The sequence below is a fragment of the Salmo trutta genome, chromosome 3 (genome assembly GCF_901001165.1).
Source record: "Salmo trutta chromosome 3, fSalTru1.1, whole genome shotgun sequence".
Classification (NCBI taxonomy): Eukaryota; Metazoa; Chordata; class Actinopteri; order Salmoniformes; family Salmonidae; genus Salmo; species Salmo trutta.
In genome coordinates this window covers 62884230-62909394 of record NC_042959.1, presented here as the reverse complement: position 1 = coordinate 62909394, position 25165 = coordinate 62884230, and the positions used below count along the sequence as shown (strand labels likewise).

Sequence of the window (25165 nt, the reverse complement as noted above, 5' to 3'; positions counted from 1 at the left end):
ATCGGAACCTATCATAGTGGCTCAGAGGCCTGTGTACCCACATCCATCGCCACACATGAAGTCAGAGCCGATCGTAGCATTTAGGGGCCCTTAGCCAAATGTTGTGAGCAAAACATTTTAGTAGCCCCCTTCTTGACAGCGAAGAGAAAATCAAGTTTTATTTCCTGCAATTCGACACATTTTGCCATGGAGTGGAGAGAAAATGTTTGCAGATTTTAATATATCTGATGATCAATGGGGGCCCCTCGGTCAGTAATTCGAACATGATTACCACAAGTTTAGATAGCTGACCGCTAGACTAATTTACCAATCTAAAAATAGTTGACATGGGCTAATAAAGTGACTGTCAGTGACTGACATAAAAGAGAAAAACAGCCTATAAACAACCGCATTTTGAAATATCACCTTTTGTATTCTATTATTCGAACTCTCAACATTAAGTTCAGACCCCGACTGAGTTCCTAAATACTTAATTTTGAATTTTATTGTGGAAATTGATCCCCGGGCCTAAAAAGGGGGCCTCCAGTTGCCCATCCCTGCTATTGAGTAACATTTACCTAATTTGAACCATAGTATATTACAATACTGTAAATATAATATTTCAAAGCAATGCAATGTTTCCTGTGGCTACCCCACTCAACAGAGAAAGCTGACCCCTGGCCTAGCATGACAGAAGAGATGGAAAATTAGTGAACGTTTGTGGGAGACCTGCTAACCTTTCCGCTGAATCAAAAGGCCATACATAGTCCTCCCTTATCACAACCATAGAACCTAACAATCCTGTGGCTTCTTAATGTTGGTAATGTATTTCTGTTAAACAGGACCATTCAAAAAAGTAGGGGATATCTTACCAAACACATAACGTAATAGAAGGGATGCAACAAAATAAGTTTGGAATTGATTGTATACACGTTTTTCTTTCTCTTACGCACAAAGTTGGCCTATTGATGCCATCTTGTGGACACTGAAACGCCTGATGTTGAGATATTATGTACATAGTGAGTATAAGTATTTTCTGCACATTTAATAATGCAGTGTATACATTAATTAATATAATATAATTTATATATTAATTGATGTATATATTTGTTTTTCTTAATTCATATACATGGTTAATTTTGTTGTTTGAATTCAACCTCAGATAACCTGATATTTATATAATTCACTATGCCAAAATGTATTGAATGTATAAATAAAAGAGAAATGTCATTTACCTATATAGGCTGTAGGAATTTTACTTGTATTGACTTACAATGTTGCATTCGGACACCAAATTATAACCAGTGGCAGCCACATGTATAGAACAGCCATGAAACACTTTGACCCGTTTCTTGAAAATTCTGTCAATGTTACAGTACATTGAATGCCTGTGTCAATGTGGTTTCTGTGGCTATAACTGCTCTTTTCTTCTTAGGTACAGGAAACAAGTCAATCATTTTCACATGTGTTGGAACCATATTCAACAAAGAAACGACACAATTAGATCACCAATGTTCCGCGCTTTTCTATTGCTGTTACTGGCAGGTAAGAAAATATTCCCGTGTTTTTTTTTTATATCTATGTTTAACTGTTTGATAATATGCAGTAAAATGTAGAGGAAAGATTCAGAGGAAGCATCAGAGCTTTACCTGATACATGACCACTTAGATGGCATACACTGACAAGACCTCAATTAGACAGATGATTCTATTCTTACAGTATCTCATTACCCACACACTCTTTGTCTCTTCTCCACAAGGTCCTGCACACACTAGTGTGAAGGTAAACCAGTGGACGTCTGAAACTCGCTACACATTGGGAGACACAGCCATTTTGCATTGCAACATAACCTCAGATCAGGAGGTGATAGAGAACTGTGAAATGCATTGGGTAATCATGGATATCAACAACAAAAAATGAACAATAGATGTCCTGAAGACAGAGTTGTATAAGCAACGTGTAAACATTGAGTCAATTGAAAGCACCACTTCCATGACATTAAGAAACCTGACCTTACATGACAGAGATATGCCAAACTGTACAGCAGAGTGCTACATTGATGGACAATATAAAATATATTTTGGGATGGGTTCTGTTCAGATTTTCGAAGAGATGGAAGTAAAGGGTATGTATTACTGTATATCTTATGATGTTGTATATCTATATGTAGTAAGGATTCTTCAGAAAATTCTCATTGGTAAATATAATTTTGTATGTTGATTTGATAGACAATGATATCCCTCGTATTTTTCCTTTCATCAGAGGTCACCCAGGACAAGACAACTGTAGCTCCAAGTGGTAAGTCACTATAAGGTTTTATTCATGCTAAATACTAGTTTAGTACATTATGAGTCCGTTTCACTGAAATGTATTAAATAAAGATGTAATAGCTCAATTTGTTTTGCTGTAATGTAAACAGTTATATAATTTCTTTATTATTTTATTTTACATTATGTCCTAAATCAAGTTACTAAAGAACTAGGATAATTTATACAATCACCACCAAATCCTGGATTAGGCCTTCATTTATTTATTTTTGTTTTTAAAAAGCACTTTTAAAACAAGTCTAGTCAATTTAGCCTAGTCCTGGACAAAAACAATTACTCAATAGAGAATCTCCATTTAACGTGTTTTTTCATCCAGACAAGGTTTAATCTGTGTCCGGGAAAGCACCTAGTGCAGTTGAGTCTAGGACTTGGCAATATGATGAACAACATGTTATAATAGGTGATAGCATTCTCTCTACACAACAGGTTGTATTGATAACATGACTGTCTTCTTCTTGCAGAACTTAAAGAGGAGCCATTTTATCCCTGGATCAGATATCTACTGTTCTCTAGTAATCTTCTAATCTTTCTTGTAGCAACAGCTATTTATGTGTTTTACATGCGAAAACAAATGCAAAGGAATTAAAGAACGAATTGGCCGTGTTGCTGCTGTATGCATCTCTCGTCCAGCGCCAGATCAAATGCCACCTTTATGAGAATGTATCAAATTGCTATAACATGGCTTTGGCTAGTGTAAGTGTCCAGTGCTGGTGATCGCGTGCCCGTTGGAGCCGCTTCTTCTTGTTTTCAGCGGATAGGAGTGGAACCCAGTGTGGTCGCCTGCTGACAAGGACTGATGAGTTATGCATTCCGATACGCGGTTCTGCACACCACTGGTGTACTGCAGCGTTATCTGCCTGTTTTTGGCCTTCATGTTAGTTTGAACGATTCCTTCGACCTCTCATCAACGAGCTGTTTTCGCTCACTTGATGTTTTTTGTTTGTCTCACCATTCTCTGTAAATGATAAAACATGGATTGGCAATCTAAAAAATGTTAGCTGACATGGGCTAATTGACTGACTATCTGTGTCTGACATAAACAAGAGAAACCTTTCTGAAACACAACCACATTTCGAAATTACACCCTGTGTATTCTACTATTCTAACCCATAACAGTAAATTTAGACCCCGTCTGAGTTCCTAATTGATTCGAGTTCCTTTAAAAGGAGCCGCGGGACGCAAGTTGCCCAATTTTACCCTAGACAATGTCGTGCGTGAAAAGTCTCCGAGGCCGACCGTTTTAAATAAACTGGCCACTGAGTGTATATGATATGAAACCTGATAGACGAGCTAATGAAATAGGCTTCCAATGCAACGTTAGCCTAGTCTACTACAGGCTGCACTGTTTTTGTAGTTCACGTGTCGCCTTGCAAAACCGGTCACATACAATATTGTGGCTTCAAGGTTTTCAAAATCGAAAGTAAAATGTTTCTTTCGTTTTTATTTTATTTTCAACTTTACATTGTTCATTATATAGCTACCGTAGGCTACTATGCTATTGATTAATACACAATTTATCATACTTAAGTTGACTGTTCACTTAAAATCCCAGACTATATTCAAATGAAAGCTTTAACGGCCTCTGCTGTTTTTCGAATCCCAGACTGTAGCTTTAACATGAAATTATCAATATTACAGAAGGACATGGGATCTTTTTTATTTGTATTATTAGCTGTTTATATTAGGCTTACTACAGTATGCCACAAAACCTATATATATATAGGCTACTATCCTGGCCTAGGCTATGCTACTGTAAGGCTGACGCTTCACATTTCTGCCTCGAAAAACCAGTCAAATATAATGTGGAATTGTGGATCAAAATCGAAAGTGAAATGTTATTCTTGTTTTTATTTTATCTTTTCAACTTTACAATGTTCATTATATAGCTACTGTAGGCCTACTGTGCTATTGATTAATAAACAACTTATCATAATCAAGTTTACTATTCACTTTAATCCTGGTTAAATCTGAGGTGCAAAACATCAATTCCTACCGTGGTGCTGGTACAGTACTGGAGTGCAGCACACTAGCATTCAAATCACTGTACAGATATAGCCTTGGAACACTTCACGGACAGGTAAAACAGGTCAGTGACTAGCGTGACGATTAGTGTAACCTAGGCTACGGAAATAATAATAATAACAATAGTATAATGAATACAGATATTTACAAACGAAAGTTGAGTTTATAAAGGTAAAAGAGGAAACTTACATCCTTGTATGCCATGGGTTTTATGTGTACTTATGTTAGCAAATGTTGTATAAAAGGCAGACACAATGCAGGCTACAAACGTATTACAACTCTAGCAGGCCAATCCTTCTGCTGGAGGTATGCTGGGTATGCTTGCCATTCCAAAGAAACATACAGTAAATTTAGGGAATACTTGTAAAGCTGTGGGAGGAGTGCTACTGTATGATCAAACTACCATTCAGCTCCTGAAATTCATCTGCTTGAAATCGAGCACAATGTCAAATCCTTCGAGAGGGATACAATTCACCTACAATGACACAAGCAGGCAAAGGAATTATGTTTCTGTATCTAGAATCCACTCCAGAAAGATGTCCCGGTTGTCTGTAAGACAAAAAACGAACAAAATGATACTCCGTTTGTACAGTTTGAACAACTGTTGAACCGTGCCAGCATAACATCAATATTAGGATAGACAAGTTGAACATGCATACATGTTCACAGGCACAGAGGTTACCTTTACAACAATATCAATCAATCAATCAAATGTATTTATAAAGCCCTTTTTACATCAGCCAGTGCTGTACAGAAACCCAGCCTAAAACCCCAAACAGCAAGCAATGCAGATGTAAACTCAGCAAAAAAAGAAACATCCCTTTTTCAGGACCCTGTCTTTCAAAGATAATTAGAAAAAAATCCAAATAAATTCACAGATCTTCATTGTAAATGATTATTCAATGAACCATGAACAATTAATGAACATGCACCTGTGGAATGGTCGTTAAGACACTAACAGCTTACAGACAGTAGGCAATTAAGGTCACAGTTATGAAAACTTAGGACACTAAAGAGGCCTTTCTACGGACTCTGAAAAACACCAAAAGAAAGATGCCCAGGGTCCGACAGGTTTGTGACCACTGGCCTAGATAAATAATGATTTATCAAATGTCATCTAAAAAATAAGTCATAATTAGCCTAATAGAAGCCTAATAACGTTCCAACCAAATAACATGTGCTTAGCCTGCTGACACTTCATTTTATTTTTAGAAAATAATTCCACTCAGATGAGTTTCAATTGGAACAAGTGAATTTGACTTAGTAGACAAGCAAAACCATTGACTATGGTGTTTAAGACAGTATTGCTGCTGAGGGTTGTCATTTGGTCTAGAATAAACCATAAAACCATAACCATGTTGACTTCCTGCCATTGCAGATAGTTTCAGTCTGTGACGTTTAAAAACTGGAATGGAAATTGAGGTGAAAGAACAGGACGTGATGTCATTGTGCTTCATGTTCTATTGAAACTAAATAGATGTTTGGTTGATGTGTGGTTGTGTACAACTCCCTGCTCTGACATCCATAAAATGCACAAACACATTTGCAGAACACTTGAGGTTTTATTCCCTTAACTATCAATGCTGGTTATGTTTTGTACAAATATGAAGGTGGGTTTCAATCAAGACCTCAAACCCCAAATATGGCAGCAAACTGTTTATAGTGTTGCACACAGTATAGATACCTTCACCAATCTAGATAATAAAAGAGGCTACACCAGGCCACAATAAAAGCCATACTTTAGAACACTCCACTTTCATGTGGGTGGTGTGTTTATTAATGTGTTATTATAACCAGAGAATACCTCTCTGGTTATAGCTGTGACAGAACACATGCATCTCTCTAGGTGACCCCACGCTGGCTGATATTATAAAATCAAGACAACTATCCCATCATGTAGTCAGAGGGGAAGAACAGTGATGCAAGAAAGTGTTTCGTGGGTCATTTTTAATTTTATTACAGTTTTAATTAGCTTAATCAGATCTCCATTGCTCAGATTTCTTGCACATGAATTAAACTCTACATAGTGTTAGAGTCGCGTCAATTCAAATCTGGTATTAGAACAAACTATTTGGCAAAGAGTAACTCAAGTTTTCTTTGTTCTTTAATCAATGCAAACACGTGTATGGTAAATATGTGGTTCATATACAGTCTCGCTGTGACACCACGCAGGGCAGACAGAGAAGAGAGCGTCTCATCCTATTGTTTTTCCTTTTATACTCTGACAGGGATAGTTCCCGCTCAATGCTGGCCTGTCAGAGGGAGGAGGAGCGTGGTTTAAACTTGCTCCTCCTATCGTCGGCGTGCAGGCTGGTCCCAGCCTCGTGACGCACTTCCTGTCGCCGGGTGTAGTTCTTGTCTTCAGCAGTTGACTTATCCGTAGTTTATGTACTTATCATTGTAGCATAGCTTCCCCTGTATATTACATAGGTTATGCATACAAATAGCCAGTTCAACCCTAACAATAGCTCAGGGACAATTGGCCAAATGAGTCAGTTGTCTGACCTCTTCTAGAGCAGAGTATGTCTTTGGTCAAGTTCTGAATGGATTTGAAGATCAGCTCCCTCATTCCAATCAGAGTATAGTCAAAATGGTGGGAGTTCACATTATATACAGACAGTATCTGTCTGACAAACAGCAATAATTGGTTCACAGTTGTGCTTGGCGCCACACCATGGACAATTTAGTTATATACTTTTTTATATTGAACATTTATTTAACTCGGCAAGTCTGTTTTAGAACAAATTCTTATTTACGATAATAGATAGCCTACCGGGGAACAGTGGGTTAACTGCCTTGTTCAGGGGCAGAACAACAGATTTCTACCTTGTCAGCTCAGGGATTTAATCTTGCAACCTTTCGTTTACTAGTCCAACGCTCCAACCACGAGGCTATCTGCCGCCCCTCTATGACTGCCGGGAAGGCGGAGTTCTTCCCTCAGACACATGAAACTGTTTAAAAAAAAGGACCACCTCGCCTTCCCGGCGCTATGGCTGCTGAATCAAGTGCACCTAGCGGGAACAGAGCAAAACGAATAAAAAAAACTGGAACGGAAGGCTTTATTGTTGGTGAAAGATTAGTGGAATCTGTGTGGGTAGCTGGACAGGTAGGATGACTGACAGTGAGGGTGAACAGGTGGTCACGGGTCAGGTGACAGAGGAATGGATGAGACTGAGGCAGGAATTCCTTTAACCATAAAGTGGAATATTTACTGAGTAGTCTGTGCTGCATAACAAAGGAAACAGAATAACGTGTATCCAATCAAATCCATCATCACAAAGATCTAATCATAACAATCATTAATTATTAACATAATTTAGGGAATTCAACAATCCAGTTCATTAATAAATCAATAGGAATCATCGGTGAGTAATTTAGGCTCGTAACTATTTATCATAAATCATGAAAGAATAATACAAACAGTGATCGGTTATTCAATCTATAATCGCCATTAGTTGGATATCAGAGCCAATCAGTTCAACAAACAATTACTTTCTTATTTCACCCTTTCAAGTGTCTTCATGTGTACACGGAATTTCATTACATATTAACCATACCAATTGCATAATTGGCCTATTATGATCCGTTGGGCCGGAATCATTGACCATTCACATTAGACAAAATGTTTGAATAACTTCAAACAACTGATGGCCCACTCTCCCGATCGCAACAGATAGTTCAGATGAAAGTTCAGATGAAAGGAACCGAGTCGGTGGATTTACGTGGATTCATGGACGCACAGAAATTCTGGATTAGACAGAGTGAAGGAAGAGAAAGCAGCGCGATCAGGCGATGGTGATTTCCTCCTTTTATGGAGTGGAGATCTGTCGGACATTTCCACCTGACCTAATTAAAGCGCCCCTGGCCCAGCGGAGTAAGTGGCAATGAATTAAAGGATTATTCCACCAACTCCATGGGCTTTTTCTACAGTTGGGTTGTTTACAGAAATGTTCGATATATCGAATAGGAATTCCTCAGAGCTCGACCAGTAGATCGCTACTGACTGGTTTGTGACCACTGGCCTAGATAAATAATTACGTATCAAATGTCATCTAAAAAATAAGTCATAGTTAGCCTAATAGAAGCCTAATAACGTTACAACCAAATAACATGTGCTTAGCCTGCTGACACTATTTTATTTTTAGAATGATAAAAACAGCACATAAATCCACTCAGATGAGTTTCAATTGGAACAAGTGAATTTGACTTAGTAGACAAGCAAAACCATTGACTATGGTGTTTAAGACAGTATTGCTGCTGAGGGTTGTCATTTGGTCTAGAATAAACCATAAAACCATAACCATGTTGACTTCCTGACATTGCACATAGTTTCAGTCTGTAACATTTAAAAACTGGAATGGAAATTGAGATGAAAGAACAGGACGTGATGTCATTGTGCTTCATGTTCTATTGAAACTAAATAGATGTTTGGTTGATGTGTGGTTGTGTACAACTCCCTGCTCTGACATCCATAAAATGCACAAACACATTTGCAGAACACTTGAGGTTTTATTCCCTTAACTATCAATGCTGGTTATGTTTTGTACAAATATGAAGGTGGATTTCAATCAAGACCTCCAACCCCAAATATGGCAGCAAACTGTTTATAGTGTTGCACACAGTATAGATACCTTCACCAATCTAGATAATAAAAGAGGCTACACCAGGCCACAATAAAAGCCATACTTTAGAACACTCCACTTTCATGTGGGTGGTGTGTTTATTAATGTGTTATTATAACCAGAGAATACCTCTCTGAGAATACCTCTCTGGTTATAGCTGTGACAGAACACATGCATCTCTCTAGGTGACCCCATACTGGCTGATATTATCAAGACAACTATCCCATCATGTAGTCAGAGGTGAAGAACAGTGATTCAAAAAAGTGTTTCGTGGGTCATTTTTAATTTTATTACAGTTTTAATTAGCTTAATCAGATCTCCATTGCTCAGATTTCTTGCACATGAATTACACTACATAGCTCAGGACAATTGGCCAAATTAGTCAGCTGTCTGACCTCTTCTAGAGCAGAGTATGTCTTTGGTCAAGTTCTGAATGGATTTGAAGATCAGCTCCCTCATTCCAATCAGAGTATAGTCAAAATGGTGGGAGTTCACATTATATACAGTCAGTATCTGTCTGACATAGAGCAATAATTTGTTCACAGTTGTGCTTGGCGCCACACCATGGACAATTTTGTTATAGACTTTATTTTTAAATTGAACATTTATTTAACTAGGCAAGTCAGTTAAGAACAAATTCTTATTTACAATGACGGCCTACAGGGGAACAGTGGGTTAACTGCCTTGTTCATGGGCAGAACGACAGATTTTTACCTTGTCAGCTCGGGGATTCGATCCAGCAACCTTTCGGTTACTGGCCCAACAATACACTTAGACAGTGTAGGTCTACTGTATCTGAACTGCAGGTTAGACATTTAACCTCTTTAGGGTGCCTTAAACAAGCTACTATATCTTTCATACAGTGAGAAAACATGACCCTCAATCCAATTGATAATTACTTAAATAAAAAATACATAATTATATCCAAAACACAGCATTGTAAAAGGCAATAATGCAGCAATTAAACTCTCCATATAATTGTTTACATTTTCATTGGTGGGGAGGGGAGGAAGGCCAACATAGAAGTATCTTAATTAAGAGAGGACATACAAATGTGTGTTCAGTCACTACAGTATACACCATTCTACATCTGCTAAATGCTGGTATGAAAACCTTTGGGGAAACATAGGCAAGCTTATTCTCTTCTATGGTTTCAGTAGTATCGATACAAGGTTCAACTGACTTAAACTGTGAACATTCCATGTTTTCATTCACTAAATGGAGCTGTACAAATTATACAAAGACTATCTCAGCTCTATAATTATCTTGGTTCAGTAACCACAACCCGTGATTCCTACAATCCAAAAGCAATACATGGAAAATTCAAATTTCTGAGGTCAATTCTTTGAACTCCTCTTCCCATATTCAAAGCAGTGTTTGAATAAAGAAACAGAATGGTTTGAGGTGATGAGGCCGAGTCAGCCACATCTCTCCTCTGATGTGATCAATAATTTACTCCCTCATGTCGCCAGTGGTTTCATGGAGTACACAACAGCAGAACAACCTAGCCATGAGTTATAAATAAACAATGAACCTCCTAGGATGTTTCCGGAATGGTGGTGTTTTACAAAGTGCTATTTTCAGAATTCTGAGAGTTGGTTTTGGTTAGGATCCTCTGTAGTACAGTAGGCCAACAGTAGTTGTCACCGTAGATTACGAAGAAACCTCCTACTGTGTATGTGACCATCCAACACAGAGAACTCTCTCTGGTACCAAAATCATGTAGTGGAAAATAAATTCAACATAAAACCCATCCAAGAGGTCAACAATCAGCCATTGAAAAGTGGACAATCCCTTCTTATCTATATACAGTGAATGATATTGATCATGATAACGGTGACAGATACTTCAGTGAGATGCAACACATCTCCCTAGTAGACTAACATTCAACTGGTGTTTACACAGTGTCTATATGTTCTGTATTGTATGTTCATCCTGCCTGAAACCGGCTATGTCCCTAATAAAGATTAAACTTGAATTTGAAGCAATAAACTGAAAATAACTCACTAAGGTGTGCTAGAGCAAATATTGTGGTCCCACCCAATCTGAGCAATAGTCCAGTCCTCGGCGTACCTCCCTTACATGCAACTGTTACCCAATATCACCATGTTGCAAACATCACTATGTTCCCTAATACTAAAGTCCATTTCACCACAATAATGAAATGACATCCCACTGTTCTCATTCAGACCTGCAAATAGAGAAAAGAGACATCCATTGTTAAACTACAGTGAGATCATGAGGAAGGTTTTGGATATGTAGCTTGTCTACTGATTACAGGTTAGTCCTTGGGGTTCTACTCGGGGAGTGATGCCCTACCGAAGAGGAAATGGAGTCTCAACGTCTACCTAAAATACATTCAGTCAGAAGTTAACTGTGTCGTCTTGTGCTGGTTTTTACAACAGTCCGTTTTCAATCAGCCATGTTAGGAAAATGTTCTCTCTCTGAACAGCACAAGGTATTCTTTTTTTGTTTTTATTCCATTACACTGATGCAAAATCATTCTAGAAATGTCTATTTTGAATGTTTTTTTTCTAAAGATATTTACACTGTCCATTTGAATCTGTCACATTTCCATCTTATCAAAAGCAAAGAACAGGAACAACACAAAGACGGTAGCATCATACACCAAATCTGCATGCTTTCATTAAAATAATGGACTTCTCATTACTTTGTTACAATTTTTTAGGTAGCAGTCATTCACTTAACTTAATGGTACATTTGGTACATTAGTTCAATTAAATAGTTCACATCACATAGAATAGGCACTGGGTGCCGGTTGTGTCAGATGCCACAGACTGAAGGAGGTGAGGTTGCGCTGAATATCAAAAGACCACCAACCCATTTTACTATGGATTGATAATATATGTGGGTGTAAGTAATAACTAAGTAATAACTAAGTTAATCAAGCTTCAATACCTCACATTCCCTACCCAACCTCCTCATCTCTGCTTAATCATTATAACTCTGCCTGGTTTTGAAAGATGATGTCCTACATTGACTCATGGATGTGGGGTTGGCTTGGTGGTCATCATGTCAGAGTCATTGTAGCTTTAGATCGAGAACCAGTTTGTATGGAGATTTAAATCAGTTATACTATAATCAGACTATATTCGTTGTTCACATTTTACACCATTTATCTGAATTGGAATATAATGAATCAGAGCTGTAACACAATCCAACAAAGAATAAACAGATGACATACACAACAAAGCAAAATGCAGTGTTCAACATTGAGTCAGTTTCTGACAAATATCAATCCATTTCATTAAGAATAAGGGGGTCAACTCAAGCCATTCCAATGGCATTCCAATCCAAGTAGACAGGAGTGAATCTCTCTAAATGAGATGATTGTTACACTGTGGCATTAATGTCCACCCCTTTATTCTAGACCAGAAGAGTAACAGGATGGATCAGTTGGTAATACATCTCTGTTACTGGTTTACATTCCAAAACTGATGTGGGGACATGGTTGGTCAGAGGATTGGGAAATATACCCCCTATTTGCTTGTCAAGTTACATTAAAGTGTTGGTCGTAATGATACATCTTAATACATCATAGGCGGTGTGACTGGGACTGCTCCCTAGGAGGGGAACAAGGAAAGGGAGCGCCTCGTGTGATTGGGCATGACCGGGAGGCCACATCCATCGCCTCAGTTCATTTGCTCAAAGAATTTGTAGGTGGGGTTTTCGTAGCCGTGGTTCTGCATCTTGTTTAGTTGGCGCTCCTCTGGGGTCAGCATGGGGTCAACCTGCTGTGAGACAAGGAGGGTCAAAGGTCATACTGATACAGATACAGTACAAGTAAATGCTACGCTATAAGGAAGTACTATCAGCAGGAAGGAAGGGACACTAATGCGCTATAAGCATAAAGTGCCTCTCCTACCTGCCGCTGCAGGGATAGACACTTTGAATACCTGCCTACGAAAAGCCAACTGACATTTACTCCTGAGGTGTTGCTCTGCTGCGCCCTCTATAGTCACCATGGTTATGATTTGACCCTGCTTGTCATTTATGAACTTCTTCAAAAATTATCTGGCCTTAATGGCCACATGTATCTCCACCCTGGACAGCCAGAACAGGGCTGACCACCCCTCAGAGCCCGATTCCTCTCTAGGTTTCTTCCTAGGTTCCTGCTTTTTAGGGAGTTTTTCCTAGCCTCTGTGCTTCTACATCTGCATTGCTTTCTCTCTGGGGTTTTAGGCTAGGCATCTGTAAAGCACTGTGACATCTGCTGATGTAAAAATGGCTTTATAAAATACATTTGATTGATTGATTGTGTTTAGTTTTATTTTGCATACAGCTAAAAGCTGTACAAACAAACATCAACTAAACAACAAATTGTGTGAGTAATGGAACTGGAAGGGATGATGATCAAGGAAGAAGGTTTATGGCATTGAGATCGGAGGAAGCCTTGATGGTCAGATAAGTCAAAACAATATTTAAACCCACACACTAATAAATAGATCTACTGGACTGCCATTTATTTGATTGAACCTTTATTTAACCAGGAAGGGCTCATTGAGATTTGAAATCTCTTTTTCAAGAGTGTCCTGTCCAAGATAGGCAGCACCAAGTCATTACACAATTACAGACAGACAGCATGAGAAACTACAAGTAATCTAGTAAAAACCATAGAATTCACAAGAGTATAACAAAATCATAAAGCAGCAAATTAAAAACATTGACAGGTCAGGGAATCAGCCTCAAAATCCTTCATCAGTGATTTAAAAACACCAAATCGGGACAAGTTGTTCCAGTTTACAAGTTTTGGAAGCATCAAAGTGAGCAGGTGTTTGTTCTGTCTGCTTCCCTGCCTCCTACCTCCACAATGCCATGGCTGATGGTGCCATACGGCTTCCTGCGCACCAGCAACAGACTGATCACCATCACCATGGCGATGGCCACAGCAACCACCAGCAACCCCACCATGGCCCCACGGTTGAACGTCTCCAGGGCGTCTGGTTGCTAAGGACAGAAACAGAAAAGGGGAAGAGAGGGCACAAAGAGGGGAAGATGAGGAAATGAGAGGTTGATATCATGGGAATGACTTACAATACCACAAGAGAGGACGGGTCCGCCCAGCCCAGCCCAGCCCATCCAGACACTTATCTAGGTAGCAGACTCACCAGTTCATCGGTCTGGATCTCAGGAGACTTGTAGACCACCTGCTTGAGCTCCAGAGAGGTGTTAATCTAGAGAGTGAGAGCAAAAGTGAGAGAGGGGGTTATTTAATAGGTCATTACAGAGGAAGTACCACAGAATTAAATAGAACACATTAACTATATCTCTATGGGAGTTGACTTCCTGCTGTGGGAGGATGTTATAGTAAGTGAGTAAAATGTAGCAGTTTATCACGTGGAGGCTGCAGTGCGACAAAAGCTATTTTTCATTATACACATGAGGGGGTGCGATACAAAATGGGTAGGGATGGAGGGAGAGAAGGAGAGATGAGATGATTGACATAATGTGTCAGCGTAACTCTTGGCTGTGTTGTAAACACAAGTGCAAGTAGGATGCCATGTCTGTAAAGTGATGTGTATGTTTGTAATAAAAAAAATTATATATTTTTCTTACTTTCTCCTCATATTCATATGTGGGGCTTCTCTCAGATGTGGCATAGTCATACTCGTCTGTAGAGGCTGAGCGCAGAGGCAGAAAACACAGATGAACTTCAACTTTTTCTTTCTTTGAAAACGACATTTGGCAGACAAATATCAGACTTCATGTCCCTTCCCTTTAACTCACCTTTCTTAGTGTTGGGCTGTGGGTCTTTACAGGACAGAAACAATAGAGATAAATAAAATGTTAACCTACTGCTTGTATTCAAATAAATTAATTAATTCCTGAACTATTTGAAGAGGAGACATTTTGTGTGTATGCGTGCATTCATGAGTGTGTGTGTGTGTGTGTGTGTGTGTGTGTGTGTGTGTGTGTGTGTGTGTGTGTGTGTCCGTACCGATGCGGGGTGGGTAGGGCCTGTTCTGGAAGGCTCTCTCCTCCTCCTCCTCGTCATCCTTCTCCTCCTCACTCTCGGCAGGAAGCAGCTCCTCGGTGGTGCGTGTCTCAGAGAAGGAAGTGGTCATGAGCTCACTGATGTCTCCTCGCTCCGCCTTCACCAGCTCCTCTACAGGGAGGGAGTGAGAAACAAGTAGGTTTTAAAAACAGGAAAGCTTGATATACAGTAAAGTATAATGCATTTACGGTAACACTGTGTTATTTACACCTTATATACACCAATCCTGTATTTTCTGAATGAGAGTTCCCTAGAGAAATGTCAAGATAATAATAACCTACTAATTAGATCATGTGAATTTGGAACTTTCAATGTCTTACAAAATACATCATGATAAATGCTAGCTTATCTCTTTCTAAATGTCTTATGAAGGAAGTAAAACATGAATATTAGGACAGGGGCAGTAACCCCACATCCTGGTCTACATGGCTAACAGGAGAGTAGAGAGGAGTGTAGCGTACGGATATCATCGTGCAGCTCCTCAGCCAAGGCAGGGACCTGGTAGAGTAAAGCCAAGCTCTGGTTCATCCTCTCCTCAATCACATGGAGATGTGTGTAGACCTGCAACCCCAATATATCAATGCTGGTTAGGTTCATTACAAGACAAAGCCCCCACTGAGTCTGAAAGAGTCATGTGCTGGTTTAATGTATTGACATTTACAAGTGAAAATTAGTTTTGCTGTAAAGGATAATTATGACATCAGGTATTGATCATTTTGTGAAAGGGGCAATCTGCAGTTGCTACATGCACTTTTCTTTATTGTTTCAACTGCTGATTGCCCCTTTAAGAGTTATTTTATGAGCGTCCGTTTTTCATGAAACAGCATCACTGCATAAGGAAGAGGTACAGTATCTTTTCATCCTAGTATATTTTCATTTCACACCTGGAACTTCATCTGCTCAGCCTTCTGGGGGTCGACGGCCTCAATGTGCTGGTAGTGTCTCAGAGTGTGTCTTCGGTCCTTCTGCTCTGCTGCCATGTATCGCTTCAGAGCCTGCAGCACCCGCTCCGGCTGTTGAGAGGAGAATGATATTATAGTCAGAGAATGGAGGAGTGGAAAAGATGTGGTAGAAATGATCAATACACTACAGTCCACTCATACTCTCTGCCTAACAAATATACACTGAGTATACCAAACATAAGGAGCACCTTCCTAATATTGACCTAATATTGAGTTGCACCCCTCCCTTTGCCCTCAGAACAGCCTCAATTCATCAGGGCATGGACTCTACAAGGTGTCGAAAGCATTCCACAGGGATGCTGCCCCATGTTGACTCCAATGCTTCCCACAGTTGTGTCAAGTTGTCTGGATGTCCTTTGGGTGGTGGACCATTCTTGATACACACAGGAAATTGTTGTGTGAAAAACCCAGCAGCGTTGCAGATCTGTACAGTCATGCTCTCTGCCTAACAACATGTAGATATCCTTGCTGCCCCTGCTGTCTGCGGACCTGAGGGGGCTCGGCCTGCACAGCGGTCAGGTAGCTCTCCAAGGCCAGTCTGCGGTTGTTGTTAAGGGTGGCCACCACACGGGCCAGGTGGGTCTCCACCAGCCTCTGTCTCTCCCCTGCCACCTGCTCCTCCAGAGTCTGCAACACAGACTGGAAATGCTGGGGGGAGAGGAAAGGGGGATCATTGTTGTGTTAATAGGTATATGAGTGTCCGTCTCCCATATTTTCTTCCTTCTTTAATCCCCTTCTCCTTTCTTCCATCCCCTCTTCCTATTCCATCTTCTTACCTCATTAAGGGCCTGGCGGTCAGACTTGGGCAGGTTCTTAGACTGGTTGTCAGCCTCAGCCCATTCCTTCATGATCTGAAAAGGCAAGGTGTGTTAACGTCATTCACAAACACACTCAGAGCCAAGTACTAATTTCCTCAGACAGGAATCCACCGAGGACCATTCTGATGTTTAAAATGCTCCATATCTGCCTCAAACTGCAGCTACTAAAAATAAAAAAGTCTGTCTGTTCTTAGGTATCCACTTGGCTTGGTTTACTTGAAGTAAACAGTGGGACAATCTCAATTGCATACTCCTCGCGTCCTCTCCCCTCGCAACCTTCTCAAAACCCATTGGATGAGAAAGCCAGCGGTCCACCCTCTGACCTTCTCCTCCAATGGGTTTTGAGAAGGAGTTGAGAAAAGAGGACATAAAGAGTATTCAATTGAGATTCTCGCAATATATTAATATTGCATTAAAACCTCACTTCAGGTCCCAGAGCAATTTGCCCCTGACTCTCAACAGTGGGTTCTGTAGGAGATCACAGATATGGAAACAGCACAGCAGGCCTGGCTTCATCTTATTGGTTCATTGCCTGTCCAAACCCGCCTCTCCACCCACCTTACCTCATTGATGCGTTTCATTCGCCGCTCCTCCAGGTCCATCTTGGCACGCAGGAAGTTGGCGTGTTCGCTGTCGTCCCCTGGCATCTCGAAGTAAACATCCACGCCATCTGTGGGGCGAGGGGTGGGTACTGCAGAGGAGAAGGAGGAGAGGGGGATAAGGAGAGGAGGGGAACGAGAGGGAGAATAAAAGGATGGAAAACAGAGAAGGAGAGAAGAGAGAGAGATGGAGGTACAGACAGTGCAGCAGAATGAAAGACAGAGGAAGGATGAGGGAGACAGAAAGATATCCTAATCACTGCCATTACCCAGAGAGCCATTGATCCAGATAGTAGGGTGAGTGGTCAGCATTATTGAGTTGGAGACGAGTAGTGCTGTAAATACATCAGCCAGCCACTCCTATCTAAGTCCTATATCCAGCTAGACAGATAGGCATGGTGAGTGTGTGTGTGTGTGCCCTTGAATGCATGAGTGATTGTGTGTAATCATCCTTAGTCTATTACAGAGAGATAGAGTGTGAGAGAGAAAGTATTGGAGATGCTAACTGGGCAGTACAGTTCATTCCCCAGTAAGTAAGAGTAAGTGGGAGATGGGAGAGTGATGTCAGCATTTACCCAGTCTTTTTACTGCCCTGTTAACCACTCTAAGGGTAGCAACTACAGTCTATTCCCTTACTGAGACTGGCCTTTAGAGAGAAAGGTCCAGACTAGACACAAAACCCTAGACACTACTTAATACCCCACTTCTGTAGGTAAGAATATAAACAATATGGATAGAATTCCATCTAGGGCAAAGCGGTATTCCTATAAAGCTTATGCCCAATACATATTCTCAGATCTAGTTGAGAGGTGGTAAGTAGAGGCTAAAGATTGTTTCTGGACAGGGCAAAGATGTAACTGTGAGATAGAAGGTAGAGGGTTACTCACGGCTGTCTCCCCTGGTCTGGGGTGGGGATGTGGAGGGGTTGCGACCAGCCTGACCCTGGCCTTTCTCATAGTAGAAGGAGTCTGTGTAGTCAGTAGCCTGGTAGGGGCCAGAGTCAATGGAGTACTCATACTCCTCTGGGTCTTTCACTGCTGCTGCTTCTGCAACCTCCTGCTGCTCCTCCTCCTCCTCTTCCTCCTCCTCCTCCTCCTCCTCCTCTACTGCCTCCTCCTCCTCTTCCTCATCCTCTTCCACCACCTGCTCATCCTCTTCCACCATTTCATCATCTTCCTCATCCATGTCTGCCGCGTCCACATCGGTGTCAGGAGAGGGGCTTGGGGTGGGTGTTGTCACTTTGACTCTGGGAATGGGGGTACAAGGTCAAACATTACGATCATCATCACTATCATCACCACAGAGAGCAGGGGTAATGGGACTCACCCTGTGTTGACTTTGGCCTGAGGGTTAAGGGCCTGGGGTCCTGCTGGGAGAACGTCCCCTCCCTCGGTCTCCCCCCTGCCACTGGACCCGCCCCTCCCCGGGCAGCACACATACTCCACCCCACGGAAACGGTCGCCGCACGGCAACAGCATCCCATAACTATGCAGCTCTAGACTGTCTGCTGTGCAGGCCTGAAACAGAAAGAGAGAGGATGAGAAAAATATGTTAAACATGAATCAAGATTGGAAAAGACCCAAGGTGAACGAGAGAGAGATCAGGGGTGTATAGAAAAAGAGAGGAAATGTGAGTGTGATCAAAGGGAACTAACTAGCAGGAGGAATGGAACACGACAGGGGGTAACCTCTTCCTCAGCATGATGAAGGTGAATTATAAAAACTACAACCTACATCACCTCCCCGGCCTCTAATAAACCGCCTCACCTCCCCGTCTCTAATAAACCGCCTCACCTCCCCGGACTCTAATAAACCGCCTCACCTCCCCGGACTCTAATAAACCGCCTCACCTCCCCGGACTCTAATAAACCGCCTCACCTCCCCGTCTCTAATAAACCGCCTCACCTCCCCGGCCTCTAATAAACCGCCTCACCTCCCCGTCTCTAATAAACCGCCTCACCTCCCCGGCCTCTAATAAACCGCCTCACCTCCCCGTCTCTAATAAACCGCCTCACCTCCCCGGCCTCTAATAAACCGCCTCACCTCCCCGTCTCTAATAAACCGCCTCACCTCCCCGTCTCTAATAAACCGCCTCACCTCCCCGGCCTCTAATAAACCGCCTCACCTCCCCGGCCTCTAATAAACCGCCTCACCTCCCCGTCTCTAATAAACCGCCTCACCTCCCCGGACTCTAATAAACCGCCTCACCTCCCCGATCTCTAATAAACCGCCTCACCTCCCCGCCTCTAATAAACCGCCTCACCTCCCCGTCTCTAATAAACCGCCTCACCTCCCCGCCTCTAATAAACCGCCTCACCTCCCCGTCTCTAATAAACTCCTCTAGCTACTCTCTCTGCTGATGCAGTATGGTACTGTGTTACACTACACCCAGCTGGGTACAGTTAGCTTCCAGCCCCAGTCTTCTACTGCAGTCTACACTGCAGTTTAGTTATTGACTCAATTTGTCCAAGTCAAAGTTTAATGTCTCATAGCAGTCTATGCTAACTCTCTATAAAGAGTCCTAGTTGTGTTAAAACCCAATTAAAACTTAAGAAATGAATTGAAAAATGAACATGTAATATCATTTAGGCATAATTTAATTAACTCTAATATAATCTTAGTTAATATAATGTCGCTCCGCCCGCACCTCCTTGGCTATGTTGTGCCAGTAGACGTAGCTCTCACAGGCATCCATCTGCTCCTGGTGCAGGAAACGGCATCGGTCTGGAACCAACAGGGCCTCACTCACATACTCACCCACTGCACAGTGAGAGAAAGAGAGAGAGGAGGGAAATGGAATGACAGGGAGAATATTTAATATTTTAATACTTGCCTTGGTTGTAAAAAAAAATTTAATGATCAAAAACCCGAGACACAGACAGACAGACAGACAGACAGACAGACAGACAGACAGACAGACAGACAGACAGACACAGAGAGACACAGAGAGACACAGAGAGACACAGAGAGACACAGAGAGACACAGAGAGACACAGAGAGACACAGAGACAGAGAGAGAGAGAGAGAGAAAGAGAGAGAGAGAAAGAAAGAGAGAGAGAAAGAAAGAGAGAGAGAAAGAAAGAGAGAATTGAACTAGAAAAGGTTCAGTATAATAAGATAATGCTAACATTACAGTGCCTCTGCACTATCTGAGCTGAGGACAAGGTGGGGATTGGAGATTGATCCAGAACACCATGGTGTGCTGCTTCCTGCAGTTCTACTTTCAATAGCTGCAGGGAGCTAGTCAGTCAAGGACAGAACAATGTGAAATATGCTTCATTTCAGATTTTCATTTAAGTCATTTGATTCCATCGGTCACAATAGTGAAAAAAATTACTTTTGTACTTTACAGACTCTAGAGAAGTTAAAGTTGTATTTATTAACAAATAAGCCATATATTATGCATTATTCAGGTGTCTAGTATGATTCAAAACCAAATCAAATTTTATTAGTCACATGTGCCGAATACAGTGAAATGCTTACTTACTAGCCCCCAACCGACAATGCAGTTTAAAAAAATATGGATAAGAATAAGAAATAAAAGTAACAAGTAATTAAAGAGCAGCAATAAAATAACAATAGCGAGACTATATACAGTTGGAGTCAATTTGCGGGGGCACCGGTTAGTTTAGGTAATATGTACATGAAGGTAGAGTTATTAAAGTGACTGCATAGATAATAACAACAGAGTAGAAGCGGTGTAAAAGAGGGGGCGGCAATGCAAATACTCTGGGTAGCCATTTGATTAGGTGTTCAGTAGTCTTATGGCTTGGGGATAGAAGCTGTTTAGAAGCCTCTTGGACCTAGACTTGGCACTCCGGTACCGCTTGCCGTGCGGTAGCAGAGAAAACAGTCTAGGACTAGGGTGGCTGGAGTCATTGACAATTTTTAGGGCCTTCCACTGACACCGCCTGGTGTAGAGGTCCTGGATGGCAGGAAGCTTGGCCCCAGTGATGTACTGGGCTGTTTGCACTATCCTCTGTAGTGCCTTGCGGTCGGAGGCCAAGCAGTTGCCATACCAGGCAGTGATGCAACCAGTCAGGATGCTCTCGATGGTGCAGCTGTAGAACCTTTTGAGGATCTGAGGACCGATGCCAAATCTTTTCAGTCTCCTGAGGGGGAATAGGTTTTCTCGTGCCCTCTTCACGACTGTCTCGGTGTGCTTGGACCATGTTAGTTTGTTGGTGATGTGGACACCAAGGAACTTGAAGCTCTCAACCTGCTCCACTACAGCCCCGTCAATGAGAATGGGGGCGTGCTCGGTCCTCTTTTCCCTGTAGTCTACAATAATCTCCTTTGTCTTGATCACTTTGAGGGAGAGGTTTGTGTCCTGGCACCACACAGCCAGGTCTCTGACCTCCTCCCTATAAGCTGTCTTGTCATTGTCGGTGATCAGGCCACTGTTGTGTCAGTGGCAAACTTAATGATGGTGTTGGAGTCGTGCCTGACCGTGGAGTCATGAGTGAACAGGGAGTACAGGAGGGGACTGCGCACACACCCCTGAGGGGCCCCTGTGTTGAGGATCAGCGTGGCAGATGTGTTTCATATGACTTCTCAAAATTGTCACAATACATTGAATTCATGATGCTCGTGGTATATGAAAATATTTAAGTGGAAACATGTGACCGACCAATGGCTGTAACATAATATGTATATTTAATCATAGCAGATTTTTTCAGTAGATTGAAGTTGAGTTGGGTTATGGATATACTTGATCAAGATGATCTTACAGATGATTTTACCATTATTCATTAGTCTTAACATATATTTACATAAGTGATCTTGACTATAAAACATCATATTTTGTTATTTTAGGGCAAATTGGCCATGTATAGACCCATAAACTGAATTAGTGTAATAACTTAACAAATATTTAATGTTAATAGGTTTGTGTAGTGTCTCTTGCACAATGGTAGACCTGGTTTATGTGAGTTTTGCTGAATAGTCACAAGGGTAGACCTGGTTTATGTGAGTTTTGCTGAATAGTCACAAGGGTAGACCTGGTTTATGTGAGTTTTGCTGAATAGTCACAAGGGTAGACCTGGTTTATGTGAGTTTTGCTGAATAGTCACAAGGGTAGACCTGGTTTATCAGAGTATTGGGACAGTCATGTGTAAACCTGGTTCGTATGGGTAATTGGGCTGCGATATGCAGGGGTAGATCTGGTTTATATTAGTATTGGGACTCAGTCAAAGATGTAGACCTAGTTTGTAGGAGTATTGGAGATGAGGTGCAGGGGTAGACCTGTTTTACAGTTTATGAGTATTCAGGCTTCGGTACATTTAGACCTGGCTTAGTTGACTAATTGGGTTCAAACACAGGTGCATACTTTACAGATATGTAAATTGGAGCTGAAATACAGGTGTAGATCTGGTTGATATGAATATTGGGGCTGAAATGCAGAAGTACACCTATTTTTTTAATGACAATTGGGGCGGACATGAAGCAGTAGACCTGTTTTTTATAAATGTTTTAATCAATATTGGGTTAGATGTGCAGGTGTACACCTGATCTGTAAGAATATTGGGGCTGAAGTACCAGTGTAAACCTGGTTTGTATTAATATTGAGGCTTGGGCACTGGGGTAGACCTGTTTTTCCCTGCTTTATCTGAGGAAAGGGGTGTACACTCTTAGACAAAAAGGTGTTATCTAGAACCTAAAAGGTTTATTTAGCTGTCCCCATAGCAGAACCCTTTGAATGACCCTTTTTGGTTCCAGGTTGAAAGAACAATTTTGATTCCAGGCAAACTATTTTGGGTTCCATGTAGAACCTTTTCCACAGAGCGTTCTACATGGAACTCAAAAGGATTCTACCTGGAACCAAAAAGAGTTTTCCTATGGGGACAGCCGAACAAAGAACCCTTTCGGAACCCTTTTTTCTAAGAATGTAGGGATCAACAAGGCTCATACAGATAATGGGTCTGGATGGACGTCTATTGCCCATTCAAATCCTTTCTGGCAACATACCACTGTACTATGAGTTTATCTATAAATTATTAGCATATACAGGTCAGAGGTCACAGGACTAAGATATGCTAATAACAGGGTTGGGGTGTGCAGCGAATAGCTGGATATTGGTTACTGTTGGTGACTTTTGGAATACAGGCCTAAGGAAAGTGGGTAAAAGGGCAGAGATAGGCAAGTATCAGGGATGAGGTCTACTGACAAAGGATCTGGGGTCTATGAGTAACAAATAGGGCATTCAGGGCTAGGATATGGGTGTGTCATTTAGAGCTAGGATATGGGTGTGTCATTCAGGGCTAGGATATGGGTGTGTCATTTAGGGCTAGGATATGGGTGTGTCATTTAGGGCTAGGATATGGGTGTGTCATTTAGGGCTAGGATATGGGTGTGTCATTTAGAGCTAGGATATGGGTGTGTCATTTAGAGCTAGGATATGGGTGTGTCATTTAGAGCTAGGATATGGGTGTGTCATTTAGAGCTAGGATATGGGTGTGTCATTTAGAGCTAGGATATGGGTGTGTCATTTAGAGCTAGGATATGGGTGTCATTTAGGGCTAGGATATGGGTGTGTCATTTAGGGCTAGGATATGGGTGTGTCGTTTAGGGCTAGGATATGGGTGTATCGTTCAGGGCTAGGATATGGGTGTATCATTCAGGGCTAGGATATGGGTGTATCAGTACTTGATTGTATCAATATTAGGGTATTGGCATGTGGGTGTTAGGGTTAAGGCATGGGGGTAAGAGTGATGGGGTGTGTGGGTAAATGAGCTGAGGTATATACAGTAGATATTGGGGCAAATGTCTGTTCATTTTATTATAGGCAGAGCACTGTATGTTCGCATCAGTCACAATTATTTTTACATACCTTTCAATTACTACAATTTTTTTAAGCAATTTGGATTACATGTTAGGGTTACTAATGGTATAAGATGTACATAGTGGCATGTTTGGAAATATGTGGGGATAAGTGGGTTAATATTCAACACAGACTGAAAGACCTTTCCACCATTTTAATGGAGTGAAGCTCTTTGGTGCACCTGACAAAGCTTTGACAATGGAATCCATTCAAATGAACTATTAGACGTACTATTTCCGTTTCTATTATTACTTCCCTGAGGCTGAATTTGAACGCTACTTAACCATATAACTGAAATTACATGCTTTGTATTAAACATAATGATGACATGATGTTACTTATTAATATAATAAAGTTATCGTCCGATATGGGGTGGGCGATCATAGGGAAGTTGTGCAATGTTTTGAGTGATGTTTGTGTAGGGATATGCTGAAGATTAGAATGATAATGATGAGGCTGAGGGTGCAGACGTGGTTCTTACCCTGGCAGCGGTAGGGCATGACGATGAAGGGGCGTGTCTGGCAGTGGCCCCAGCCCTTCTTACACCAGGCTGGGATGGTGACGGGGCTGGAGGACTCCTCCACATGGGAGATCTGTAGGGCTGGGTACATCTGGTTGGACAGATGGACAGGCAGACAGACGGCGGGAGAGACAGGCAGAAAGATATAGGGAGGGAACGATGGATGGACGATATGGGCAGACAGGACATCAGGGAGGAGTTAGGACAAGAGAGAGGAGAGAGACAACAGGGTCAGACAAATAGAGAGGGAAAAATGAGGGTTGAGGGGAGAGGAGATGTACAGTACAGACCGTGGGGGAGAGGAGGAGAGGGAGAAAGGAGGAGAGGGAGAGAGGGAAGAAGGAGGGTTGAGGGGAGAGGAGATGTACAGTACAGACAGTGGGAGAGAGGAGGAGAGGGAGAAAGGAGGAGAGAGGGAAGAAGGAGGTTTGAGGGGAGAGGGGATGTACAGTACAGACAGTGGGAGAGAGGAGGAGAGGGA

At 41.7% G+C, this 25165-nt stretch overlaps 1 protein-coding gene and 2 long non-coding RNA genes across 4 annotated transcripts in view; 1 reads left to right on the top strand and 2 right to left on the bottom strand.

Annotated features, from left to right (window-relative positions):
- Positions 1-1348: 1348 nt before the first annotated feature.
- On the top strand, positions 1349-4243 carry LOC115164594 (uncharacterized). Its single transcript, XR_003869951.1, has 4 exons — positions 1349-1524; positions 1739-2104; positions 2242-2277; positions 2768-4243. It is a non-coding gene; the product is annotated as an uncharacterized LOC115164594 (long non-coding RNA).
- Positions 4244-9216: 4973 nt separating this feature from the next.
- LOC115164235 (amyloid-like protein 1) overlaps positions 9217-25165 on the bottom strand; it is a 51268-nt gene continuing 35319 nt past the window's right edge. Inside the window, exons 3-17 of one of the 2 annotated variants that reach the window (XM_029716509.1) lie at positions 24646-24775; positions 19992-20104; positions 18672-18862; positions 18233-18591; positions 17310-17437; positions 16705-16779; positions 16418-16576; positions 15851-15979; positions 15428-15527; positions 14910-15077; positions 14699-14722; positions 14528-14592; positions 14080-14145; positions 13775-13918; positions 9217-12705 (exon numbers count right to left, since the gene is read on the bottom strand). In XM_029716509.1, coding sequence (XP_029572369.1) covers positions 12604-12705; positions 13775-13918; positions 14080-14145; positions 14528-14592; positions 14699-14722; positions 14910-15077; positions 15428-15527; positions 15851-15979; positions 16418-16576; positions 16705-16779; positions 17310-17437; positions 18233-18591; positions 18672-18862; positions 19992-20104; positions 24646-24775 — 1953 coding nt within the window. In that variant the 3' untranslated portion in view covers positions 9217-12603. The remainder of the gene's footprint in view (positions 12706-13774; positions 13919-14079; positions 14146-14527; positions 14593-14698; positions 14723-14909; positions 15078-15427; positions 15528-15850; positions 15980-16417; positions 16577-16704; positions 16780-17309; positions 17438-18232; positions 18592-18671; positions 18863-19991; positions 20105-24645; positions 24776-25165) is intronic. The other variant, XM_029716517.1, reaches the window with a different exon arrangement.
- Positions 22015-23166, bottom strand: LOC115164614 (uncharacterized). The gene is made up of 2 exons (XR_003869957.1): positions 22304-23166; positions 22015-22262 (listed from the first exon to the last, which is right to left on the bottom strand). It is a non-coding gene; the product is annotated as an uncharacterized LOC115164614 (long non-coding RNA).